This window comes from Geotrypetes seraphini, chromosome 8 (assembly GCF_902459505.1).
Source record: "Geotrypetes seraphini chromosome 8, aGeoSer1.1, whole genome shotgun sequence".
NCBI classification, from domain to species: Eukaryota; Metazoa; Chordata; class Amphibia; order Gymnophiona; family Dermophiidae; genus Geotrypetes; species Geotrypetes seraphini.
The window spans coordinates 26,697,323-26,721,760 of NC_047091.1; the positions used below are offsets into that span (position 1 = coordinate 26,697,323).

General features: G+C 43.4%; 1 protein-coding gene across 18 annotated transcripts in view; it reads left to right on the forward strand.

The window, feature by feature from the left end:
- Positions 1-24,438, forward strand: part of MACF1 (microtubule actin crosslinking factor 1) — a 423,081-nt gene that overhangs the window by 125,286 nt on the left and 273,357 nt on the right. For all 18 annotated transcript variants that reach the window (XR_004540255.1, XR_004540254.1, XM_033953642.1 and 15 more), the window contains 10 exons: positions 190-368; positions 2,538-2,676; positions 4,808-4,989; positions 5,309-5,471; positions 7,100-7,183; positions 14,445-14,552; positions 18,155-18,253; positions 19,945-20,082; positions 21,649-21,737; positions 22,232-22,367. Coding sequence is in view for 16 of the 18 variants with exons in the window: in XM_033953642.1 (XP_033809533.1) it covers positions 190-368; positions 2,538-2,676; positions 4,808-4,989; positions 5,309-5,471; positions 7,100-7,183; positions 14,445-14,552; positions 18,155-18,253; positions 19,945-20,082; positions 21,649-21,737; positions 22,232-22,367 (1,317 nt within the window). In the remaining 2 variants the exon portion in view is untranslated. The remainder of the gene's footprint in view (positions 1-189; positions 369-2,537; positions 2,677-4,807; positions 4,990-5,308; positions 5,472-7,099; positions 7,184-14,444; positions 14,553-18,154; positions 18,254-19,944; positions 20,083-21,648; positions 21,738-22,231; positions 22,368-24,438) is intronic.

Below are 24,438 nucleotides of genomic sequence, written 5' to 3' on the forward strand. Positions count from 1 at the left end.
TACTTTGATTGTCTATTGCTTATTTTGATTTATTTTTGCTGGATTCCTTCAGAAAGGTGGTAAATAAATTCAAATGAGTAAAAAAATGTGTTGCACTGGTCGCTGTCCTGCTTCCTGTTTTCCGTCTCTTGTTTTCTCTCCTTGCCTGTCTGTGTATTTCAATGCTGCTGTTTTTCTGCTTCTGTTCAGAAGATGCAAGAAGAGCTGAAGAAGGTGAAGTTAGATCTGACCCAGATTTCTGATAGATGCAACCATTTCTTGCTCAAGTTTGCCCCTGGTCCTAGTGTGTCAAATCTGCGATCTGAACTCCAGCTTCTGGTGCAGAAAATGGATAACATGTATGGACTCTCCTCTCTTTACCTGGACAAGTGAGTGGCTTAGACTGGGAGATCCCTTTTTGGGGTGGGGTGCCTTGATGCTCTTTCTGGTACGGTGCAGAGGTTAGTGTCTTGGTGCTGTATGTATGTATACAATAGGCCCCTAGTGGCTCAGATAACAAGAAAACATTCGATATAGATTGAATTACACTTAATCAAGCAGATATAACAATACAGTGAGATCTTAAAAAGGCAAAGCAATTTGAAATCTCCAGAACAGTCATTATGAAAGGACTTCCCCTTCTTCCTAACAGTTTTGTGGTAGTGCCTTTCTTACTTAAGTGCAAGTAAATCCTTTACATTCTGAGAGAACAGTACAGCATCACACATAATTGAGAATAGGCTGAGACCTCAACATTTATGCATAAAGAATGCTACTATTTTATGAAAAGTTTCAAGTTCCCCAGACAGCGGTCAAATATTCTTACAACCAATATCGGACCAATGGGGACCTGCCAACCCCCTCTCAAAGACATAAAGTCAGGACTCTGCCAGTTTCTCCCACTGCTGCTCTTTATCATTTGCTGGAGATGTGGTTAGTGCAGTGAGCTGAGATCCAGGGAAGCGGATTCGATTCTCACTGCAGCTTCTTGCGACTCTGAGCAAGTCACTTAACTCTCCTTTCCCCAGGTACAAAATAAGCACAGAGAGGCAGTATTTGAAATGCCATCCCCTTTCATCTTTCCTTGCTGCAGTGTTAAATCTGAAAAGACAGGCCATGGTGATTTGCAAACAAAAACAACAGACAGAAAGCTGATAGTCTGAGCATTCAAAGCAAACTCCTCAGGTCCATCGTCCAAAAGCCTACAGAATATGCAGTCTCAGGTAGCATCCCAGCTTAGCCTGCACGAGTACAAACACATGACTGAGCATTTAATAGAGATCCAACTCCCAAAATGCACTCTTCCCTTCTAGCCGCAGGAGGGCTTGGTATTTCTAGCCTTATAAGCAAGCAGCAAGACCTTAAAGTGATCTTGCATTAGCAGAGGGCTTATATGATCATTTTTCTGAACTTTGCACATCAAACAAATAGCGGCATTGTGACATGCCTGAAGATGCTTCAGGTTTGATTTAGTAACTCCTGCATAAATAATAGCCCAGTAATCAATTCTTAAGCACAATGCTGGCATTGTCATCTAGAAGCAGGGACATTAGATCATCTTTTATTCTATTGTCCATTCATATTAACATTTTGGAAATCAATTTGGCCCCAAATAAATAGGATGTTAGAAAATCCAGTAGCCTTGACATATGATACAATTCTATTTGGTACTACAATGAGAGCCCATAGTCAAATCTCATCAAATAACAACAAACTTTTATTTATAATGACTGGAATAGCAATACAGCAAATTACACATAATTGGAAAAATTGGGACAGATTGAACTATAATTTCTGGTGGAACTCAGTTTGCCATATATATAAGATGGAACATGCATTTGCAACACAAAAAGGATATATGAATAAGTTCAAGAAGATTTGGGGACCATTAACAGAATATTGCAATATTTGAATTTCATTTTCCCATGATAAGAAAATAGTATAAAGAAGGAGGGGGGGAGGGGTTAAGGGGAGGGAATTATTCTCTTTATCATACATTATAAATAAAATATTATAATAGATGATATTCTTACATGAAAATAACGTAATAAAGGGAGGGGGAAAAGGTTCATATTTAAATAATAATTGATAAAATCATTACAATATATATATTGTATAACTTTATAAGAAAAATAATTACAATTATATGATATATAAAACCATAAGAAAAATAAGACAAGAAATGTTATATATAAAATATATTATAAAAATATCAAGTGTATTGTTAAGATAATTGTAAGAAAATTTATGACACTTGTTGTTAAATGGAAAAAAAAATTCAATAAAAAACTTAAACTAAAAAAAAAAATTCTTAAGCACAATAAGATTAGCTCACCTGGAGCTCACAGAAACCTAGTATGTTTTCTGAGCCTGCATTAACAGCTTGAAGACAATCATGATAGTCATGTTTGTGCTGGAGAAGGCACAGGGTCTAAGTGTGTTATGTAGGAGGATTCTCTTAGGAATGTCTCATAGGATTTTCCTCTTGTGCAGTTGTTGCAGTGACATAAAAAGAGAGGTTTTAAGCAATAAATGCCTTTTCTCTCCTTATCTGACAGATTAAAGACGGTGGATGTCCTTGTGCGTGGCATACAAGAAGCGGAAGCCCTGGTTAAAGGGTATGAGGTGAAGCTGTGTCAGGAAGATGTTGTACCTTTCAATCTCACAGCTATTTATTCTCAGAGTGCGCTCTTACAAGTGGGTGAACTTCCTTGGTCTTCTCTGGTTTCTAGGGTTAGGCTCAGTGCTCTCCTTATGCCGAGTCCTTCATGACACTCTGCCCCCAGCTCTCCCCTATACTATGTCCCAAAACTATCCTTTTCTTTCTTCTCTTGTATCCCCCGCTCTGTGCCTGGTTCCTGTCATCATTATTCTACTCCTGTCATCTACCTATTTAGTGTTAGCTGGAGAAATGTGTGTTTCCTTAGCGTCCCTCCAGACCGGCACAGACAGATGGGTTTATGCTCCTCTGTCAGCAGGTGGAGACTGAGAACACACTGAATTCTAACAGTACAAGTGGGCTGTGTTGCCCCTCATCGACTCAGTCTGTTCTCAGTCTTAGGCAGGTGGAGTGGTGAGCAATCCTGTTCTGTTTTTATGATCCTTCCATGCTCAGTGCCTGGTTCCTGTCATCATTATTCTACTCCTGTCATCTACCTATTTAGTGTTAGCTGGAGAAATGTGTGTTTCCTTAGCGTCCCTCCAGACCGGCACAGACAGATGGGTTTATGCTCCTCTGTCAGCAGGTGGAGACTGAGAACACACTGAATTCTAACAGTACAAGTGGGCTGTGTTGCCCCTCATCGACTCAGTCTGTTCTCAGTCTCAGGCAGGTGGAGTGGTGAGCAATCCTGTTCTGTTTTTATGATCCTTCCATGCTCAGTGCCTGGTTCCTGTCCTCATTATTCTACTCCTGTCATCCACCTATTTAGTGTTAGCTGGAGAAATGTGTGTTTCCTTAGCGTCCCTCCAGACCGGCACAGACAGATGGGTTTATGCTCCTCTGCCAGCAGGTGGAGACTGAGAACACACTGAATTCTAACAGTACAAGTGGGCTGTGTTGCCCCTCATCGACTCAGTCTGTTCTCAGTCTTAGGCAGGTGGAGTGGTGAGCAATCCTGTTCTGTTTTTATGATCCTTCCATGCTCAGTGCCTGGTTCCTGTCCTCATTATTCTACTCCTGTCATCCACCTATTTAGTGTTAGCTGGAGAAATGTGTGTTTCCTTAGCGTCCCTCCAGACCGGCACAGACAGATGGGTTTATGCTCCTCTGCCAGCAGGTGGAGACTGAGAACACACTGAATTCTAAGAGTACAAGTGGGCTGTGTTGCCCCTCATCGAATCAGTCTGTTCTCAGTCTTAGGCAGGTGGAGTGGGGAGCCTGTGCTATCCTGTTCTGTTTTTATGATCCTTCCATGCTCAGTGCCTAGTTCCTGTCCTCATTATTCTACTCCTGTCACTTACCTATTTAATGTCAACAGGAGAAATGTGTGTTTAGCTGCTTCTGGGAATTGGGCATTTCAAATCCTGCAGTATTAGGGTTACCCGACGTCTGAGAAAACCCGGACATGTCCTCTTATTTATTTAATTCAATTTGTTTTCTATCCCATTGTCCCCAAAGAGCTCAGAACAGGTTACAGGTTAAACATACATAATTTGAGTACAAAATTACGATACAAGTTTTATCCTAACTTAGCACATACTAGTGCTCTAATATGAATATACTGTACATAATATATGGTTTACTGGTTACAGTTTGCCATAGTTATCCTAATTTGACACACATGGACAGTTTATAGGTTAGATTTGTCATAGATATAGTGCAAGATATTTTGACTGCTGAGCATCCGGATGGATTTTCAAAACCTGGCAGTTTGTCCAGGTTTTGTAGGCCCCAAGCTCAGGGCTGCTGGAGGACTCCAAGCATACGTGGATGCGATGACATCACAAATATGCACGTCATTGCATCATATCCACGCAAGCTTGGAGACCCTCCAGATGTGGCCCGGTCTCGGGGGGGGGGGGGGGGAGAAGAGATAAGGCTTGTGTGGGGGCAGAGATGAGGGTGGAAAAGGGCACAGGGCCATGTGTCCTCTTTTTCTATCTGGTAACCCTGTGTAGTATGAACCATACTGGTGCCAGCAGGTCTGGTGGCAAGAGATATGTGAGGCATCCACTCAGAATTGGGGAGGACCAATGAAAGGAGGGGGGGGGGGGTGCTGGGATGGAGGATTAGCAGATCAGGAGTGAAGGGGCAGGTAGGGAGAGGGTCAATAACCTTGAGTAGGTTTCCTGTTTTAAAAGTGCCTTTTTTCTCTCCATCTCACAGCAGTGGCTGTGTCAGGTGAAGGAGAAGAATGCCTTATTTTTAACCTTGGATGAGGATGTTTCCAGAGCAACAGGTGCTGGAGAACCTAGTCAGGAGCACAATGCCAATTTGCAGCGTTGCAAGGAGAAGGCATCTCAGTTGCAAGAACGCTGGCAGCGCATTCAAAGTCAGGCTGAGACACGGTGAGAGAGTTATACGAAATTCAGTTCTGTTGTATATGAGGAAATGAACGACCCAGTGAAGGAGCAAAGATGGAAGAAGTAACCCTTCATCATAAATAGGAGATTAAAAGTAAAAAAAAAAAATCAACCAATCAATAAGAACCCAGTACATTAATCAACAGAGACATCAGATAGAATTTGTAATTAAGTTCCATAAGTTAACTTAAAAAAATTGCACCTAACATGTAAATCAGAGAGCATACACCTGAGTGGACAGAAGAGATGGAGACTGTCCGAAGCTGTATTTTATGATGACTGAATTGACTGACTTGCCTTTCAGCCACGGTGACCTGGAGGATATTCATGGCCTGCTGAAACACTACCGTGAGTGTCATACAGAGCTGATCACATGGATTGAACAAACCAGCTTAGAGCAGGAAATGATGAAACCTGGGCAGGCGGAGGACAGCAGGGAGCTGTCTGCACAGCTCAGTCAGCAAACAGTAAGACAACGTAGGATGTGATTGCTAAGTGAGGGGCCAGGTTTCAGTTGTGGGGAATAGTGAGTGTGCATGCTGAGTATTTACAGGTCGCCTATTTATGACAGCCATGTAAAATGCATAGCTTTAGTCTGCAGGGGAGGGAATGAACATGATTGTGAAGGTGGGGATGGGGGCAGGAATTCATGTGTCTTTGAGTTGGTGAGAGGTGGCATTTGTCTGTCCGAGTGCACACATTTGAGAGCCGGTGTCTTAGACTTTCTGGGGCTGAAGGTGGACCCTTCCCTCAAGATTGTTCCTAGGTCTTTCCCATCTTAGCCACTTTCATCTTGGATTTGCTTTATCTGTCACTCCTCGGTCCTAGGATGTCTTCCACATCACCGAGGCATACCTCGACTCACACTGGCTCCCAATTCAAGCAAGAATACTATTTAAATTCTACTGTCTACTATTTAAATTCATAAATGGTGACAGCCCAGCCTACTTGAACAACCGCCTAACCCAAACCACCACAACCAGACACAGGAGAACCCAGACACCATTCACATATCCTCCAATCAGAGACATCAAACGGAAAAAAACTGTACGATGGCCTTCTAGCCACACAGGCAGCAAAACTAAACCACCAACTCTCCAATCTACTAATTGCGACCCCAGACTACAAAGGAAATTATAATAGTTTCAAAAAGATTTGGGGGCCATTGATTACATATTCTAATGATTAGACACCTTGGACACCTTTTTATTACATAGGACTATATTTAATGTGGGGATGGGGAGACATGTTATGTGATTTAATGGGTTTATTCCTGATGAATGGGATGGGTGGGGGAGGGGTCTTTTTTTATATGCATTTGACAATAATTGTTAGAATGTCAAGTGATTTGTACGAATTATCTGATTGAATTTTGTACACTTGTTGCAAGAGTTAAAACTGAATAAAGAATTAAAAAAAAAACAAACCAAAAAACTTTCAGAAAAGAAATAAAACCCCTGCTATTCAAGAAATCCATGAAGACTAACTAACACCGTATGAAACATTTCAATCCTCTGAAGCAACCCACTCTACTCTGGACATGTCCAGAAATCCTCTTTTGTAATCTGCCTTGAACCGCAAGGTAATGGCGGAATAAAAATCACTAATGTAATGTATTTCATTCTTTTTGGGCCCCTTCACCATCTTCTAGTGTTTACTGCCACCACCCACCCCAAATGATGTCTTCGGATGGTGGCTGGAGTAACAACCAGAAACAAGTAGAGAAAAAAGTCAGTGGGGGCTTCTGAGCTGACTTGTACCCACCGGCTCTGTGGCATGATTCTCATTCTTAAGTATAAGAGAGCACGTGGTGGAGGGGGGGTCAGGTGTACCACTCATGCTTTCACTTACTGCCGTGGCCTCGGGGCAGGGGTTGAATCTAAATACATCCCTGTCAGTTATGCTTCAAGTTGGACCTCAAATGATTGCTCTACTTGTTCCTGTGTGTTGGAACAGAGTAGGAAAAGGGGCCAGTGCTTATGCATAGGGAGAAAGCGGAGGGTTGCTCTGAACATGCCAGAGAGTTGCTTGTATTGTGATAGAACAGACCATGTTGCTGCTGACTTCAGGAAATCCATCATGTTTCTTCCTTAAGGCGTTGGTGGCCGAAATTGAGAAGAATCAAGCTAAGTTGGATGAGTGTCAGAAGTTTTCCCAGAATTATTCGTCCTCCGTGAAGGTAAGGGAACCAAATCAGTGCAAATAGCAGACTGGTAAGGAGAATGGTGAAAAGGGAGAGATTTTCAAACCCTGCAGAACTTACTCTCTTTGTAGATGTCAAGGGAGCCCACCTCAGAATTCCCCTCAGTGCTCAAAGAACATATGGTAAAAATTAAAGACCACCTCCCTTGCTCTCTTTGTCACATAAAAGACGGTGAATATTTTTGGCTGAGGAGGGGCAAATTCTTTGGAAATTACCCACTGAATGACTTAATAGATGCCACAAGATCTAGCTAACACCACTGCGTCACACGTGACTTCTTGGACTTGGTCCGAGACTTCCTTTAGGGAGGGTATTCAAATAACTAGTTCCAGAAAGTATGAAAAGAGAAGGATGTTATTGAGGCATATTCCTCCTCATTGTCTCGCTATTGTATACCTTCTAGATTGTAAGGCTCAAGGATCGAGACCTACCTACACTGTCTGAAATATGGCTTATCTGGAGCCTGGGTTTGGTAGGGTGTGCAGTGAAAGCACAAAATAAACTGACAACATAGAAATAGTTCTGGAGGCCATGCGTTCTGGAAAATGTTCAGTATTAAATACTAAAAAGACATTTTGGAAACACGGAGAGAGGATGATAAATCAATGAATTGCCATAACACCTGGGCACAAATAGGTCATTCCTGCAGAGAAAAAAAAAAAAGACAGATGAGGAAGTAATAGTAACTGAAAACAAGCACCATTACATTTCTAGGGAGAGGAATTCTCTGCAAGCTGTTGGAAAAATTGTTCCCTTAAGTTTACCAGTATACTTTCTACTGTTCAACGGCTCCCCCTTCTGCTTCTATTCCTTTCTCTCCTCTCTTCTACCTTCCAAAGTATTTAGATCAATGCTGTCTTGTTAAAATGTTTATTTTATTTTTATTTTTCCTCTAACTCTACTTTTCACTTCTCTATTACCCTCCAGGTACTTTAGTTAGATTGTGAGCCTTCGGGACAGTAAGGGAATTTTTCAAGTACCTTTCTTATTTCTAATCTTAATGTATATTTTCTGTAAACTGCTTAGAACCTAACGGATGTAGCGGTATATAAGAAATAAATTACATTACATTACATTACATTACATACTTTTTGTGTTTTAGTCTTTATTCACTTGTATTTGTTTACATATGTTGTAACCTACCTAGTAGGGTTGTCCAGAAAAACCTAAAGCTGGGAAAACTGTGCAAATTGAAGTTTTTCTCAGGAATTTGATTGTGTTAAAAAAAAAATTTAAAATATATTTTCTTATCAAAATCCATCCTGGGGTCCCTCAGAGCCATTGATTACATAAAGCTCTGTATTTCTTAAAATTTGCTATTCTTTAGCAACTCTCCAGACCAGTATAGGTATCTTACAAGTGGGTATATATCTCATCATGACCAACAGGTGGAGACTGAAACAAAACTGTGGAATAGGTGCCTTTCACTATTCCTATCATAGAAACATAGAAATAGACGGCAGATAAGGGCCACAGCCCATCTAGTCTGCCCACCCCAATGACCCTCCCCTACCTTTCTCTGTGAATAGATCCCACGTGTCTATCCCATTTGGCCTTAAAATCAGGCACGCTGCTGGCCTCAATAACCTGAAGTGGAAGACTATTCCAGCGATCAACCACCCTTTCAGTGAAAAAGAATTTCCTGGTGTCCCCGTGCAGTTTTCCGCCCCTGATTTTCCACGCATGCCCCCTTGTTGCCGCGGGACCCTTGAAAAAGAAGATATCTACTTCCACCTCGATGCGGCCCGTGAGATACTTGAATGTCTCGATCATGTCACCCCTCTCTCTGCGTTCCTCGAGTGAGTACAGCTGCAACTTATCCAGCCGTTCCTCGTATGGGAGATCCTTGAGTCCCGAGACCATCCGGGTGGCCATTCTCTGGACCGACTCCAGTCTCGGCACATCCTTACGGTAATGCGGCCTCCAGAATTGCACACAGTATTCCAGGTGGGGCCTCACCATGGATCTATACAATGACATAATGACTTCAGGCTTACGGCTGACGAAACTCCTGCGTATGCAACCTATGATTTGCCTTGCCTTGGATGAAGCTTGCTCCACTTGATTGGCAGTCTTCATGTTCTCACTGACGATCACCCCTAAGTCTCGTTCTGCTTCAGTTCTTGTTAGGATCTCGCCATTAAGAGTGTAAGTCTTGCATCGCCATTAAGAGTGTAAGTCTTGCATGGATTTTGGCTGCCCAGGTGCATGACTTTGCATTTTTTGGCATTGAAGCTGAGTTGCCAGGACCTAGACCAGTGGTCCAGTAGGAGTAGGTCGTGCATCATGTTGTCGGACATTGAATTTATGTCTGTTGTGCTTTTGCCCACTACATTGCTTAGTTTGGCGTCATCGGCGAATAATGTTATTTTACCTCGCAGCCCTTCTGCCAAGTCTCTTATAAAGATGTTGAATAGGATCGGGCCCAGGACCGAGCCCTGCGACACTCCACTGATTACCTCTGTCATTTCGGAGGGGGTGCCGTTCACCACTACCCTCTGAAGCCTACCTCCAAGCCAGTTCCCAACCCATTTCGTCAATGTGTCGCCCAATCCTATAGAACTCATCTTGTTCAGCAACCTGCGGTGTGGTACGCTATCGAATGCTTTACTGAAGTCCAGGTATACGATGTCCAGGGACTCCCCAACATCCAGCTTCCTCGTCACCCAGTCAAAGAAGCTGATCAGGTTGGATTGGCAGGATCTCCCCTTAGTAAATCCATGTTGACTGGGATCCCATAGATTCTCCTCGTTCAGGATCGTATCCAATTGGCGTTTGATTAGAGTTTCCATTAGTTTGCACACTATTGATGTGAGACTCACCGGTCTGTAGTTTGCTGTCTCCATCTTGGAGCCTTTCTTGTGGAGTGGAATGACGTTAGCCGTCTTCCAGTCCAACGGGATGTTACCCGTACTAAGGGAGAGATTGAAGAGCGCGGATAGCGGTTCCGCCAAGACATCACACAACTCCCTGAGCATCCTGAGGTGTAGATTGTCAGGCCCCATTGCCTTGTTAACCTTAAGCTTTGACAGCTCGCAGTAGACACCGCTGGGTGTAAACTCAAAATTACTAAACGGGTCATCTGCGTCAACCCTTGTTTGTAGCTGAGGGCCGAGTCTTGGCGCCTCGCGGGTGAAGACTGAGCAGAAGTATTAATTTAACAGTTGGGCTTTTTTCGAGTCCGCTTCTACATAGTCTCCGTCTGGTTTCCTAAGATGTACTATCCTGCCTGAGTTCTTATTTCTGTCACTAATATCCCTGAAGAAGGATTTATCTCCTTTCTGGATGTTCTTCGCTAGAGACTCCTCCATGTGGAATTTGGCCTCCCTAACTGCTGTTTTGACTGCTTTTGACTTGGCCAGATAGACTTCCCTAGAGTCCTGTTTCCCTGATTGTTTGTAAGAGATGAATGCTTTTTTCTTCTCCTTGATGAGGTCCGAAATCTCCGCAGAGAACCACTGTGGCTTATTGTTCCTTCGCCGTTTACTTACTGATTTAACATAGCGGTTTGTTGCTTCTTGTATGGTGGCTTTCAAAGTCGACCACATTTCTTCCACGTTATCGGTTTCTGCTTGGCTTTGTAGCACCTGGTGAACAAAGTCTCCCATTTCTTTGAAGTTTGTGTCCTTGAATTTGAGGACCTTGGTCAGTATGGTAGGTTTAGTGAAACCTTTCCTGAGATTGAACCATACTATGTTGTGGTCATTGGAGGCCAATGTGTCGCCCACCGAGACCTCTGTGACACTTTCTCCATTGGAAAGTATCAGGTCCAGTTGCCTGAGTCTTGCTCCCTTCATAGAGTTTAATAGCCTCCTGCTGCTGCCGGAAGCAGAGGAAAGCGTGTCCCAATCCACATCAGGCATGTTGAAGTCACCTAACAATACTGTGTCCCCACGCAAGGTGATATTCTCTATATCTCCGATTAATTCCATATCTAGGTCATCCTGTTGTCTTGGGGGTCTGTATATTACGCCAAGATACAGGCATTTGTCTGGCCAAATTTACCCAAAGGGATTCCCCAGTGTAGTGGACATCTGTGATTCTGGTGACCTTAATGTCATCTTTAGTATATAATGCTACACCTCCTCCCATTTTGCCCTTCCTGTCCCGGCAAAGCAAGTTGTAACCCGGTATGACCATGTCCCACCCGTGGGAGTCCATGAGCCAGGTCTCAGATATCACCACCACATCCAGGTCGGCATTCCTCATTTCTGTTTCTAATTCCAGGATCTTGTTTCCCAGACTGTGAGCGTTTACGTACATAGCCCTCCATGTTGTATGTTTGTTACGTCTCAGTGGGGATGTTCCCGCTTGAGCTACTTGGACACCTTTAGCATTATTCGCATGTTTTGTACTTTCCCTAGACCCAGAGTTACAACGTGCACCTATCCCGGACTCCCCAGACTCAGAACTACAGTGTGTTCCTATCCCAGACTCGGAAATGTGTGTACCCTGTGGGGATATTCCCGCTTGGGCTACTTGAACTCCTTTAGTACAATTTGCAATGTGTGTTCTCTCGCTGGACCCAGAATTACAATGTGTACTCCCCCTAGACCCAGAATTACAATGTGTACTCCCCTTAGACCCAGAATTACAATGTGTACTCCCCTTAGACCCAGAATTACAATGTGACCCAGAATTATAATGTGAGCCAACCCCAGACTCGAAAGTGTATATACTCTCCCCTGACCCAGATCGGTGTTTACTTACCTTAGTCTCAAAAAAGTATTGGCAGCTTAGCTCGCCAGGTAGGTTGTTTGTGCCCGTACCTTCCCCCAACTTACCTAGTTGTCAGTCTTCTTTCAGTCTCAGCAGGTGTGAGGAGCTGTACCCATCTCCCTTGGTAGGGCTGTTGGAATTTGTTTAGGGATCCTGGTCCCCGTTTTTGTGCCGGATTGAGCTTGAGTGGGCCCTGTTTGTGGGTCCGTCCAACCTTGAGGGTGTCAAATCTGGCGGGTCTCGTGCTGGGTTCTTCCCCCTCCCAACGTTTTTTTTAGAGATGCCTCAACAGTAAGCTTTGAGAGCCAGTGGAGACTGTTCTGTAAAAAAAAAAAAAATTCCTCAGGTAGTGCTGGTCTGAAGGGTTGCTTTTCCTTTAAATTTGCTATATTTTACTGTATTTTTCAACTAACCGGTACTTTTTCTTCTAGCTAGGTCACTTAGGGAGCAATTGAGCACTTCTCAGGGGAAGAGTTTCTCAATTTGGTCCAGACACGAGGCACTCGCGGCCGGCCTGAAAACAGCTGTTTGGGCCAGTGCGGTGGTGAAGCCTTGTCGGCAGTGGCTGCAGGCGTCCAGGGCTCCCCACTGCTAGTGCCTCGCGAGTCAGCAGGGCGAAGTGTGGAAGCCCGGTCTTCCCCTACCACCCACAGAGGGATTTCCTCTCAGCTGTTTCTTTAACAGCTGATGCCGGCTTGCCTGCTTTAGCGGTTGGAGCCGCTACAGGCTCTGGTGGGATTTTTTTTGGTGGGAACTTCACCATTTTTACAGGCAGGCCCCTCCATTTTATCTGCATCCTCAGGTGACCTTCCCCCTGTATTGGAAACACAGGGGGAGGTTACTGCTTGGTCCCCTGCTGTGGCAAGGTGTCCCATGGGACCTCTGGGGTTTTTTCCCCCCTGTTTTAATTTTTGCTTTCTGTAAAGCCTATTTTCAGGTGGATAGATGTCTCGCATGTGCCCATGGGGTTTCGGGGGGGGGTCCTCCATTCCCCCTGTGACTTTGCCTCCCTCTATGCCTTTGGCATCCCCTCTTCCTCTTCCCTCATCCAAGCGCCCGAGGGTGGCTTGGGATGAGGATTTGTGGTTGAAGGAACATTTCGGCCTGGCTGAGGACCTGGACCATTTTGAGGAATTCCAGGATCCTCTCAAAGGGATGGCGGCGGGGTGTTGGGTTTCCCGCTTTCTGGTGAAGAGGCATCCGTGGTGTGCCTTTTTCATAGGGATAAGCTGCCAGACCTGATTCAGCAGGTCTCCTCGGTGCTGCGTTTTGAAGAGCCGCCATCGGAGACCCCGCATGTGGGGGACCCTCTTTATAGGGGGATCTGTGTTCGGTTAGCGTGCGCCATGGCTCGTTTGTATCCCATCCCAGAGGGGGATAGGGATACCTTGAAGTCGCCAGTGGTGGTCGTGGTTGTCTCAGCACATGCTAAGCGGCATACCGTGCCTGTTGAGGGCGGTTCTGCCTTATGGGATAAGTTAGAGCGAATTTTGATGTCTCGACCTTGGGGGTCCAGGCAGCTATTTGTGGGGGGCTGGTGGCTTGCGCTGTTTTTCGTGTCCTGGATTGTGAGTCTTATGACTGGTCCTTGGTGGATCAGGAGGTAGCAAATATTGAGATGGCTGCCTCGTTCTTCTCGGATGCCCTTTATGACTTGGTGCGGACGTCTGCCAAGTCTATGGCTTTTGGAGTGGCTGCACATCGTACCTTAAAGCTGTAAGTATTGGAATTACATTGGTCAACTGTTGTTCAAATAAATTTTCAGAAGAAAGAAGTTATTTTCTGCTCAAGCACATGGGAAAAACTTCAATTTGCACAGTTTTTCTAAGGTCAGGATTTTCTGGACAACCTTACTGCCTAGGTGGTTTTTTTTTTTCTTGATATAGTGGGCAATGCAGCCATATTTGGATAGATATTCAGCCACAGCCAGTGTTATTCCTGGATATTTAGTGCCAGGCTGTGTCCAGACAGTGACATTGAATATCTGGATTTATCTCTTATGTGGTTCAGCACTTAACTGCTAATGATGCCGCCTCATGATAGGACTGACTGTTTGGGGTCTGATATGGCTGCTAAATGCTGAAGATTGTCACTTGGAGTGGAGGGGAGGAGTGGCCTAGTGGTTAGAGCAGCTGCCTCCTCACCCTGAGGTTCTGAGCCCAATTTCCTCCGCAGCTCCTCATGATGTCATTGCCCCAGGTACAAAATAAGTACCTGTCTAAAATGTGGAAACTCCTTTGTATGCACACAGAAAAAGCAGTATACAAGTCCCACCACAGAAGTGCCAACTCTGCCTCTAGGTTGCCCACAAACTAGCCGGCTTTCAGTTTTAGTGGCCTGTGGTGATATTCAGTGGCAGTATCCAGTTAAGCAGTTAGCTTCTCGCACATGATATAACCAGCCATTTCTTTATTTTTTATTTAAAAAATTATATCTAGATAGGCTTTTGGCTAAATGTCTTTGCTTTAAGATTAATATTCTGTGATGACTGGATTATTGAGCCCCTTTCTTCTTGCAGGATTATGAATTACAGCTAATGACGTACAGAGCTTTTGTGGATTCACAAGAGAAATCCCCCATTAAACGCCGACGAATGCTATCCTCCTCTGATGCCATCACACAAGAGGTGAGTATGAGAAGAGAGAGCTCTACTCCTACCGACCTCACCCACCTCCCTCACTTGCTCTTAACGATGGGATCATGACATATAGGGGGTCTAATAATGGAGTTTTTTCCTCTTAAATATGGGTTTACATAAAAGGAGGTTATTACCTTATGGTGTTTACATGTTAGACATGCAGAAAACAGTACTTGAATGTGTATATTGCATATACTGTATGTCTAAATCTAGATTTTAGAAAGCTGGGATATGGCAAGGGGGCTGTGTTTTGTATGGGAATAGGGGAGGATGAAGGGTACAGAATGCCACAATTCATCTATATTGTAATTTATGTAAACTGTCATCTCTGCTCTGTCTGGATTATTATGGATGTACTTTGTAACCCGTTCTGGGCTCCTTTGAGAGGACGGGCTAAAAATTGAATAAATAAATAAATTTACACCTGCTCCCAGGGACTTCTAGGTTTCAGAAATGTGTTTGTTTTGTGGAGGGGAGGTTGGGGTGGTCACATCAAGGTTCAAGGTTTATTAATATTTGATGTATCGCTGAATCTGTTTACAAAGCGATGTACACAAGTAAAAAAGAGATAAAATTATAGAGATACAAATTAAAATTCACTAACATCCAATTTAAGACAAGACAAACTTGAAATGGGGAGGGAAGAAGGGCAAAGATTACATCTGTTATATCTAGAAAAACATATATGGAAAAAAACATAAGGAAACGGGGGTAGATAAAAAATAAAAAAATAAAAATTTTTAATATTGAATATTAAAAGCATCTTTAAAAAGGTGAGTTTTTAAAGATTTTTTAAAAGAAAGAAGATCTTTTCCATTTGTAATATGTTGTGGTAAAGAGTTTCACCATTGTGGGCCCATAACAGAAAACATGTCAGCTCTTCTTGTTCCTATTGTTTTAAGGGAAGGTATAGCTAGTAAGTTTTGAAAGGATGATCTGAGTGAGCGTACGGGATTCCTCAGGTTGATCCCATTGATGTTTTAGACATTTAGGATTATAAACTGGTTCTCCTACCACATGTAACCTGCTAATACACATCCATTCCTTGATACCAGCCAATCTTGAGCTATCCTGACCTGGCGATTTTTTGTCCTTCTAAAACCCACCTCTATATATAAGTGACTGTCTCTCGGAAAAGGTGACTAAAGTAGTGGATCCAAAACGTTGAGCTTAGCTGTCTTTTTTTTTCTCCTCATGCCATAATAGTCCATAAAAGTCTGAAAAAGTTACATGTTTGGCAGTTGGCTTGGTTTTGATGTGTATGTAATGTAATGTAATTTACTCACATCTAGGCTCCACGACCTCGGTATCAAAGACACAGCCCTCCAATGGATCACCTCCTTCCTTCACCAAAGGACCCAAACTGTCCTACTAGGGACACATAAATCCAACCCTAAGCCTATCAAATATGGCGTTCCTCAAGGCGCCCTTCTATCCCCCCTCCTATTCAACCTCTACATCAAACCCGTCATCGATATAGCCCAAAAATATAAAATCAAAATCCACTCTTATGCAGATGACATCCAGCTGCTCCTCCCCTTAGGCGAAAACCGGCCATCCCAAATTGCTAATCTCGAACTCTGCCTCACTGACATGAAAACTTGGATGTCAAACAACAAGCTTCAACTTAACGCCTCCAAAACCGAACTCCTATGGATCAGAAACAAAAACACCAAATACCTACGACCTACACTAACATGGGATTCCACTCTACTAACGGCAGCAGATCAAGTTCGCAGCCTGGGAGTAACCCTAGACGGACACCTATCCCTATCTAACCACATATCCCAAGTGGTCTCCACCTCCTTCTACTACCTTCGCCAACTGAAAAAGATCAAACCCTACATCTCCACACCAGACCTCGCCCAACTCCTATACGCATATGTCCTCTCCAGACTGGATTATTGTAACTCCCTATTTAATGGACTAACCAAAAATAATATCAAACGCCTCCAACGGGTCCAAAATGCAGCCATCCGCCTCCTACACAACCTCAACTACCGCGATTCCATCTCCCCGGCACTCCATGCTGAACACTGGCTCCCGATTAGCCAACGCTGCACTTTCAAAGCCCTGGCAATTGCTCACAAGAGAATCTACTCCACCACCCCCTCCTACATAAAATCCAAGCTTCCCATCTACAACCCCACTCGCACCCTCCGCTCAAAGTCAGAGATACGCCTATGCACCCCCCCCCCCCCCGGAAGATCCCTGCTCACAGAAACTGCCCACAAACGATCCTACAGCCACTTCATTCCACACCTCTGGAACCAACTCCCCCCCCAACTTAGACAACAGAACTCATTATTAACATTCCGTAAATCGGTAAAGACCCTCCTCTTCAACTAAAGATCTCCTCTGTCTTCTCCCCCCCTTAGGCCCCACCCTCCACTCTCCTATCACCTTCCCGAACTTCCAGTATGACCCTCTCTTCTCTATCCACTAACAAATTGCACCTAAACGCTTATAACTTTCCTTAAACTAAACTACTGTATTTCCCCCTTCTCTCTTTCTGCATACTCTCCCTGTATTTAATTCTCTCCAAAAACTATAAATCCAATCCCTAAACCTGTTGTACTACTTATATGTCTAGTTACTCCCCACTGTGTATGTTCATTTGTAAATCTAAATAAATAAAATAAATAAAATAAAATTATATACCGCTACATCCGTTAGGTTCTAAGCGGTTTACAGAAAATATACATTAAGATTAGAAATAAGAAAGGTACTTGAAAAATTCCCTTACTGTCCCGAAGGCTCACAATCTAACTAAAGTACCTGGAGGGTAATAGAGAAGTGAAAAGTAGAGTTAGAGGAAAAATAAAAATAAAATAAACATTTTAACAAGACAGCATTGATCTAAATACTTTGGAAGGTAGAAGAGAGGAGAGAAAGGAATAGATGCAGAAGGGGGAACCGTTGAACAGTAGAATTCTGGAGAAATTTAAATGATAGAAATAGAAATATGTGTAGGGAGATTTTCTACCTTCAGGTTTAGAGATGACAGATTGGGTTCTAGAGCCAGAAATAATAATAATAACAACTTTATTTTTATATACCGCAATACCACAAACAGTTCAGAGCGGTTTACAGAGGAAGAGACAGCGATATTACAAAAAACTTTTGAAATTACATTAGCATGTTAAGATTAATCAAATTTATCTGGAAGTGTTTAAAAAAATATATCAAGGTAGAAATGGAGTTTGAGAAATTTATCAAAGAGATAAGTTTTGATTGACTTCTCTTTGATAATGTTCCTAGCCAGTCCATTTTTTAAGGACGTGTGCTGCTTCCATTGTATTGGTGGATATCAGGAAAGCCCAACCGGCTTGGTTTGCCCTGAGGATTGGGCTGAGAACTACTTCAATATGTGAATATAGGTTTTTTCATCCATAAGGCAAAAGAAGATAAAATAAGTGAACCTCAAACATGCGACACTGTAGCTCTTTTGCCCTTCTCGCGAAGACCCAGTTCATTTCATTCTTACCCAGCAGAGGGTAGGATTTGTTTGTTTGTTTGCCCCCCCCCCCTCTTTGCTGAATGTTCTCAGTGGTATTTTTGACCTTTTTAAACCTTGTAATTTGCTTTAGTTTATGAACCTGCGGACTCGCTACACTGCACTGGTGACTCTGACTACCCAACATGTGAAGTATATCAGCGATGCTCTCTGGCGGCTGGAGGAAGAGGAGGTACCATTTTTCATAGTTACAAAATCCTAAAGCAAAGTTGAAGGTGGTCCAGCTTTCAAAAGGCCCTGAAATGTTAACACATTTATACAAATCTTTTAGGTTTCTTAGTCTTTTGGCAGAGTACGTTTACAATTAACAGAGAAGAATTCTGTCATTTACCTCTCAAATAAGTTGGTGTAGATTGTACGAGTAAAAAGTCACATTACACGAATCTTTTGAGCTTCGTATGAGACATGGTTGTATTTTTAGTGAATTTGCCTGCAAAGGGGTCCATCCAGTCTTGCTGGGGTGTGATTTTTCCACTGGGTAGCTTAGCATAGAAACTCCCCTAACACCAGCTCCTCCCTTGCCTTTTATCTGAACCTTCAACCTATTTCCTACCACTGCTCTCTGCCAGCCCTAAGTATGTCTAGAATCTGTTAATCCATTTCAGATCTTGTAATTTGTTTGGTGATAACAGTGCTCCTGGATGGATGCATTGTTGTACAGGGTACTTGAGGCAGTGGGAAATAGCAAGTCAGTAAGGCCAAAGGGGTGTTAGTGACAGAAATGGAGTTCTCAGCCCAGTGATGGAATGGCTAGGCCACTTTCTCTCACCTTATTAACACTAAATCTGACATCCACGTCCTCTTCAATAGGTTATTGCCAAGTTTCTAATAAATCACCCAGCTACCACCGCTTGTGAAGCCATTTTCCAAAAGGTTTAGCTTATTGAATTTTAGATTTTAATCATGATCAACCTTGGTGGGTTATTCCCGTGTGGACCTGAGACTCTTGTGCATCCATGCCACTATTACATATAGGCTACCCCTAGGCTATGCCCAAGCTAAAATCTTTTACTGATACAAATGTGCAAGTGATTGATCTGGCCTTGTAATTAAAACAGTAGGTTGCAAACCACCTAAACCACAATTTGAATCCTGCTTCCACTGACATTCATTGTGACCCTCAGGTATCCGTTTAAATAATTTAGAATATGTCCCATTAGAGTAGGAGGAAAGGGATTGGGGCTTGTTGTGTACCTTTACAACCACACTCAAAGCAGTTTACATCCAGGTACTTCTGTCCTGGTGAGCTCACAATCTATCTAATGTACCTAACATCCCTGACTTGAAAAATTGTTGTACACTGCCTTGAGCTAAAAACGAAATGATGGTCTAAAAATACAGAAATGTATTCTAAAACTATATGTTGTAGCCTTGAGAGTGCCCAAACCCCTCAACGTGACATCCCACCTGTGCTTGTACTAGGTCCAACTCGACCAGAACCTGCCATTGAATTTCAACGGGTTCTAGTTAGTATCTTGTCCTAGCTAATAAGTAGAAACTGTGATACTGAATGAGCAACAGGAAAAGAAGGGCTGGCTTACGAAGTGAAGAGAGGCATTCCCCTCTGCTCCTCTGGATCTGCTTTCCAGGCCATTGTTTCTAATCATGTAGAGCCTGCTAACCTAGAACCCATTTCCAAGAAGCATTAAAGATTCAAATGATAGACCGAGCATTTTGAAATTTGAGGGGTCACTGACTGCAACTGTAGGCAAATTCCTTTACAAGGTCCCTGGTGTTTGTAGTGTGCCACAGGACCCCACTGTCTATGTAAAGCCACAATCAATCCGATTTTGGCACTGAGATGTTCTGATTCCAATGTGCAAGCATTTTGTGGGTTTTAGTAATTCCCTCATTTCATTCCAGAAAGTTGTGGAGGAGGAGAAGCAGGAGCATGTAGAGAAGGTGAAGAAGCTGCTGGGTTGGGCTTTGGGTTTAGCAGGGGACCTTCCACCCCTGACTAAAGAGCGGCAGGATCTCAAGGACTGCATCTCGGAGCAGCAGGTAAGATGGAGCTGTTCCCTCTCACAAAGGAACCTTAAATTATTCCAGTGAAGGTGGTTCAGCAGAGATAAAACAAGTTCATCTGTGATCTGGACTTCATGAGGCAAAGTCTGTCCCGCTTCTGCCGTTTTATGCGTTGTTTTTATCTTGTGTGCTAATAATGCAAAGTGCCTGGAGTGAAACAGAGCAGATAGTTTATACAGCCTTTGTTAGGGTTTAGAAAAAACACTGGGAACAGGGCCAGCTTAAGGGGCGTAGCAGTCAGATGCTTGCTCAGGGCGCTGAAGCTTTACCTCACTGGCCTGTCCCTCCGTAGCAGTGGGAGAATTCTCCTTTGCTCTCGCCGCTGTTGTTGATTTTGCTCATGGATTTTGGAGCTAAACTACTAAATATGTAAAACGTCCCTCCGTCTTTCCCTCATTGCCAACACAATCCAAGTGAATTGAGGAATAGAACCTGAAGTTTAACAGGAGTGTTTTCTCTAATCAACACATGTAAAGATGATTTGTCCTCTTCTGTCAATAGGATCTTCCAATTCCCGTTCTCTCTCCCAGTGCAACATACATTTATGTTTCGTAAGATCATCCCCCCCTCAAATATCTATACAAAATAAATTATACTGTGCCACCCACAGGCCCTGAAACTTTTCAGTCTCATCTAAGTTCTCTTGACACCCATTCCTGGGACTTTACGTAAAGTTGTACTTGCAGCAGGGGAAAAAGTCTCTTTAACTCATCAAAAGCAATCAATTTACCATCTTCTAAAAGGCACTTTTGATCTGGAATAGCCACTATAGGAAACCGGGTACTTTGCCAGTATGAGCAGGAACACACCTAAAGAGAAGAACGGATATTTGTCATATTTTTTTAGCAGGATTTATAGAGCAGGGAGTGGCTTCTACCCAGATTTTCAGTAGCACTTGCCCAGCTAGTGCTTCTGAAAATCCAATCAGACCACTTTGGCACTCTCCAGCAGTGGTCCTGGAGTAGAGTCTGGGTGGAACTGAGAGTTATCTGCTTAGCTGAAATATTCAGCCTGCCAACTAGGTAACTAGGTGAGTGGAGTTTGAGTGGAACCACCACAGCAAAAAGGCTGCCCTAATTTTATCGCCAGTGTCTGGGTGTGGCCCAAGACAGCCAATGTTTAAAGTTAACCACCACAGACCTGGTCATTTTAGTACATGACAGACGTAACCGTTTTTGCCTGGACTAGCGGTAGTTGGTCTAATGTTGAAAGGAAAATGCCACTGAAAAACTGCCAAGACAAAGAAGAACCAGTCTGCAATACTTCCGCCAGCCCATCCTTGTCCTGCTCACACTGCTTTTCGTCCTGGAAGAATCAAAGGAATTTTTCTGCAAAATTCCCTTGAAAATCACCCAGACAGAGTTAAAATAGAAAGATAGCTCCTAGGAGATACAGTGCTGTTGTCTTTTGCTTGCAGTTATTTTTCTTTGTGTTATTTGTTGCCTAAAGAGTCTGGTCTTTATTCTGCCAATGCCCCACCACTTCCTTGCTTGCTGACCTGTTCCAGTTATTCTTTGCATGGTTTTTTTCTTGATCTTGCAGGCCCTCGGTGAAGAACTTGGTGTCATGAAGGAGCAAGTGTCAGATGCCATCAGGACTGCCCAGATATTTCTGGCCAAACATGGTCACAAGTAAGTAACCAAAGTGTGGTATACCAGGATTATTTTTCCCTGGTGCTGCTGGACATGAGCACAGGAAGAGCTTCTTGGGCTCTGTGAACGTTTTTGATTGCCTGTGTTTGGATGAGAAAAGTTCAGCTTCCTGATTGTTCTCCCTTTCCTGAATCAACCTGGGTTTTTTTTATTTTTAATTTGAAATTATCTGCACTTAGCCTTGTTGTTGTTATAGAAAGGTTCTTTATCATATTTATAAATAAATATTGAGTTAAACTAGTAGCTCTCTGTGGTAATCTAGGGGACCGCATCCAAATGCCAGATTTTGGCTTGGAATCCACCGTGCTACTGCTATTCCCACCATCTCCTTAGCGGACAGGCCGCGATCCATTCTCCTCTCCTTTGGCCCAGCCCCCAGATTTCTCCTCCATAAGATGTCAGTAATTTATTTGCAAACCTAGGGAAAGGCAGACAGAGATGCCAAACATAGTTGTTTTCTGTCTGTCATCTAGACTCTCAGCAGAGGAACGGGAGCAAATAAGACAGGAAGTGGACCTCCTGGAAGACACTTATCGCCAGCTGTGCAGTGGGTCTGAAAAACAGCTGCAGCAGCTCCAAAACCAACTGGCCAAGGAGACAGAGCAAAAGGTACCTCTGAGACCAGCAGGATTTTGATAGTGACAGGGATGGAAGTGTGGAAAATGTGTCTGTACTCTTTGTTCACATCTCAGGATCTTCTTGGTATCGGCAGTCCTCACACACTGGTGAAGGTTGATGGCAGTTTGTCAGGTACTTGTGAACAACTGGAAGTATCTTGTCCTGTTGACAGGATAAAACAGTAAATATTTCTCTACAGATGACCTATTTTGAGTCCTCTCTTCTCAGAGTTGCAGTTTTTTGCCATCTGGGAACCAGACTCAGTAATTGCTGGATATCCATCAGTTCCTTTGTTTCTTAAAATGAAGACCAGAACATCCTTCAGCTTGTAAAGGGTAGCTTTTAAGGTTTGGGCCATTCTTGCTATCAGAAGGTGGGGAAGCCTCTGCTTGCCCTGGATCGGAAGCATGGAATGTTGCTACTCTTTGGGTTTTGGCCAGGTACTAGTGACCTGGATTGGCTACCATGAGAATGGGCTACTGGGCTTGATGGACCATTGGTCTGACCCTGTAAGGCTATTCTTATGTTCTGACTGACAAAGCTGCACCACTGGCACTCCAGATGTTTCTATCTGTTTCATATTCATTTCAGTCTTGAGGTAAAAGGATCAATAGATGATGGTAGAAAAAAAAGACCATCTAGTCAGTCCAACCTGCCAATCTATATATTGTCAAAGAGTTGTGCCCACTGTATAAGCATGAGGGGTGCAGGACAGCCCTCCTTATTCAAATCATTTTTTTCCTCTTCCTCTTTTGTTCTATACCATCCAGAATAAATTCCAGATTTGATCCGGTACCCAGGCTCTGTCTCCATCTCCATTTCATGTATTATCCCAAGCTTAGTAATGGAACAGCTGCCTGAACCAGAGATTGCTGCCTGTAGGTCTTGGTGGCCACTGCCAACCTCCCAGTAGCTGGCCTGACCATCCTAACCAGTGTCAGTAGGTCCTGTTTCCTGCAACTACCCAATTACCAGTTCTGTTCAGTCTACAATGCTCTTTGCACGTCTTTCATAATGAAGCATCAGTGATTTCTGGTACTGGTGGACCCTAATTATACTAATGAGAACATGAAGCCTCTGCTTATCTGCTAAGGATCAGTGGCTTAGAACCAAGGTTCCTAAATAAGCTGTTGATTTGTTAAGTAGCTAAGTTGGGTGCTTGTTACTGAAAATTTGCACCAGACGCTCAGCTTACTTCCCACCCCCCCTGGACTTTAAACACATCGATGTTTGTTAGGTGCCTAAAGCTGTGTCTGCTTTTCTTTGTGTGCACACGTGCATCTGGTTTTTCTTCTTCTCCATAAAAGCATTTGGTGCTTGAGTTGGCATTGAGCACGATGTGTCCTGTCACATCATATACAGATTAACTGGCATCCTTGCTTACAAATGTAACTAACCCTCCTGAGTTTAAATTTCAACAAAAGCAGAGCAAACAGCAGGAGGATGGGCCTCTGTGTGTGGCTTGTAGTTTTGCAAAGCTTCCACTGTGTGTGTGTTTGTAACTGCTGAAGGTGCCATCTACACCTCTGGTAAGTAAGAAGCATTTTGTTCTTCACTCTCTTCCTTCTGCTGGATCCAGGTGAGGGTGACTTTTTCATTTCTTTCTCTCTGAAGTTCCAGAACTTGCATGAGTCTTGAATCTCATGTGGACAGGAGCTGGAGCAGTGACCTGCTCTTTCTTTCAATCCATTGCATGGCTAATAGACTGTTCTAGAGCAACCCCTTTTTGAAGATGTCCCTAATGTGATTCCATTCTTCTCAGAGTGCAGAAAATTTAACTTAAGCTACTGGACATGCAAACCGGCCTCCCCCCCCTTTTTATTTTTTAAATTGAGTGGACATCACTTTGCACGCTGCTTTTCAGTTATGGTTTTTCTCATGCTATGCTTCCTATTCTGTGGTGATTATTTGTTGTCGACTGCTTGGCAATGCGATCTGAACCACAAATATCAAATGTATGACTTGCATGTGTCAACACCTTTCTCTTGGTTTCTTTTGTTCTCAGATAGGAAGCCTTCATTCTGTCCTGGTACTCCATTGAAAGCTGCATTTCTTCCACACT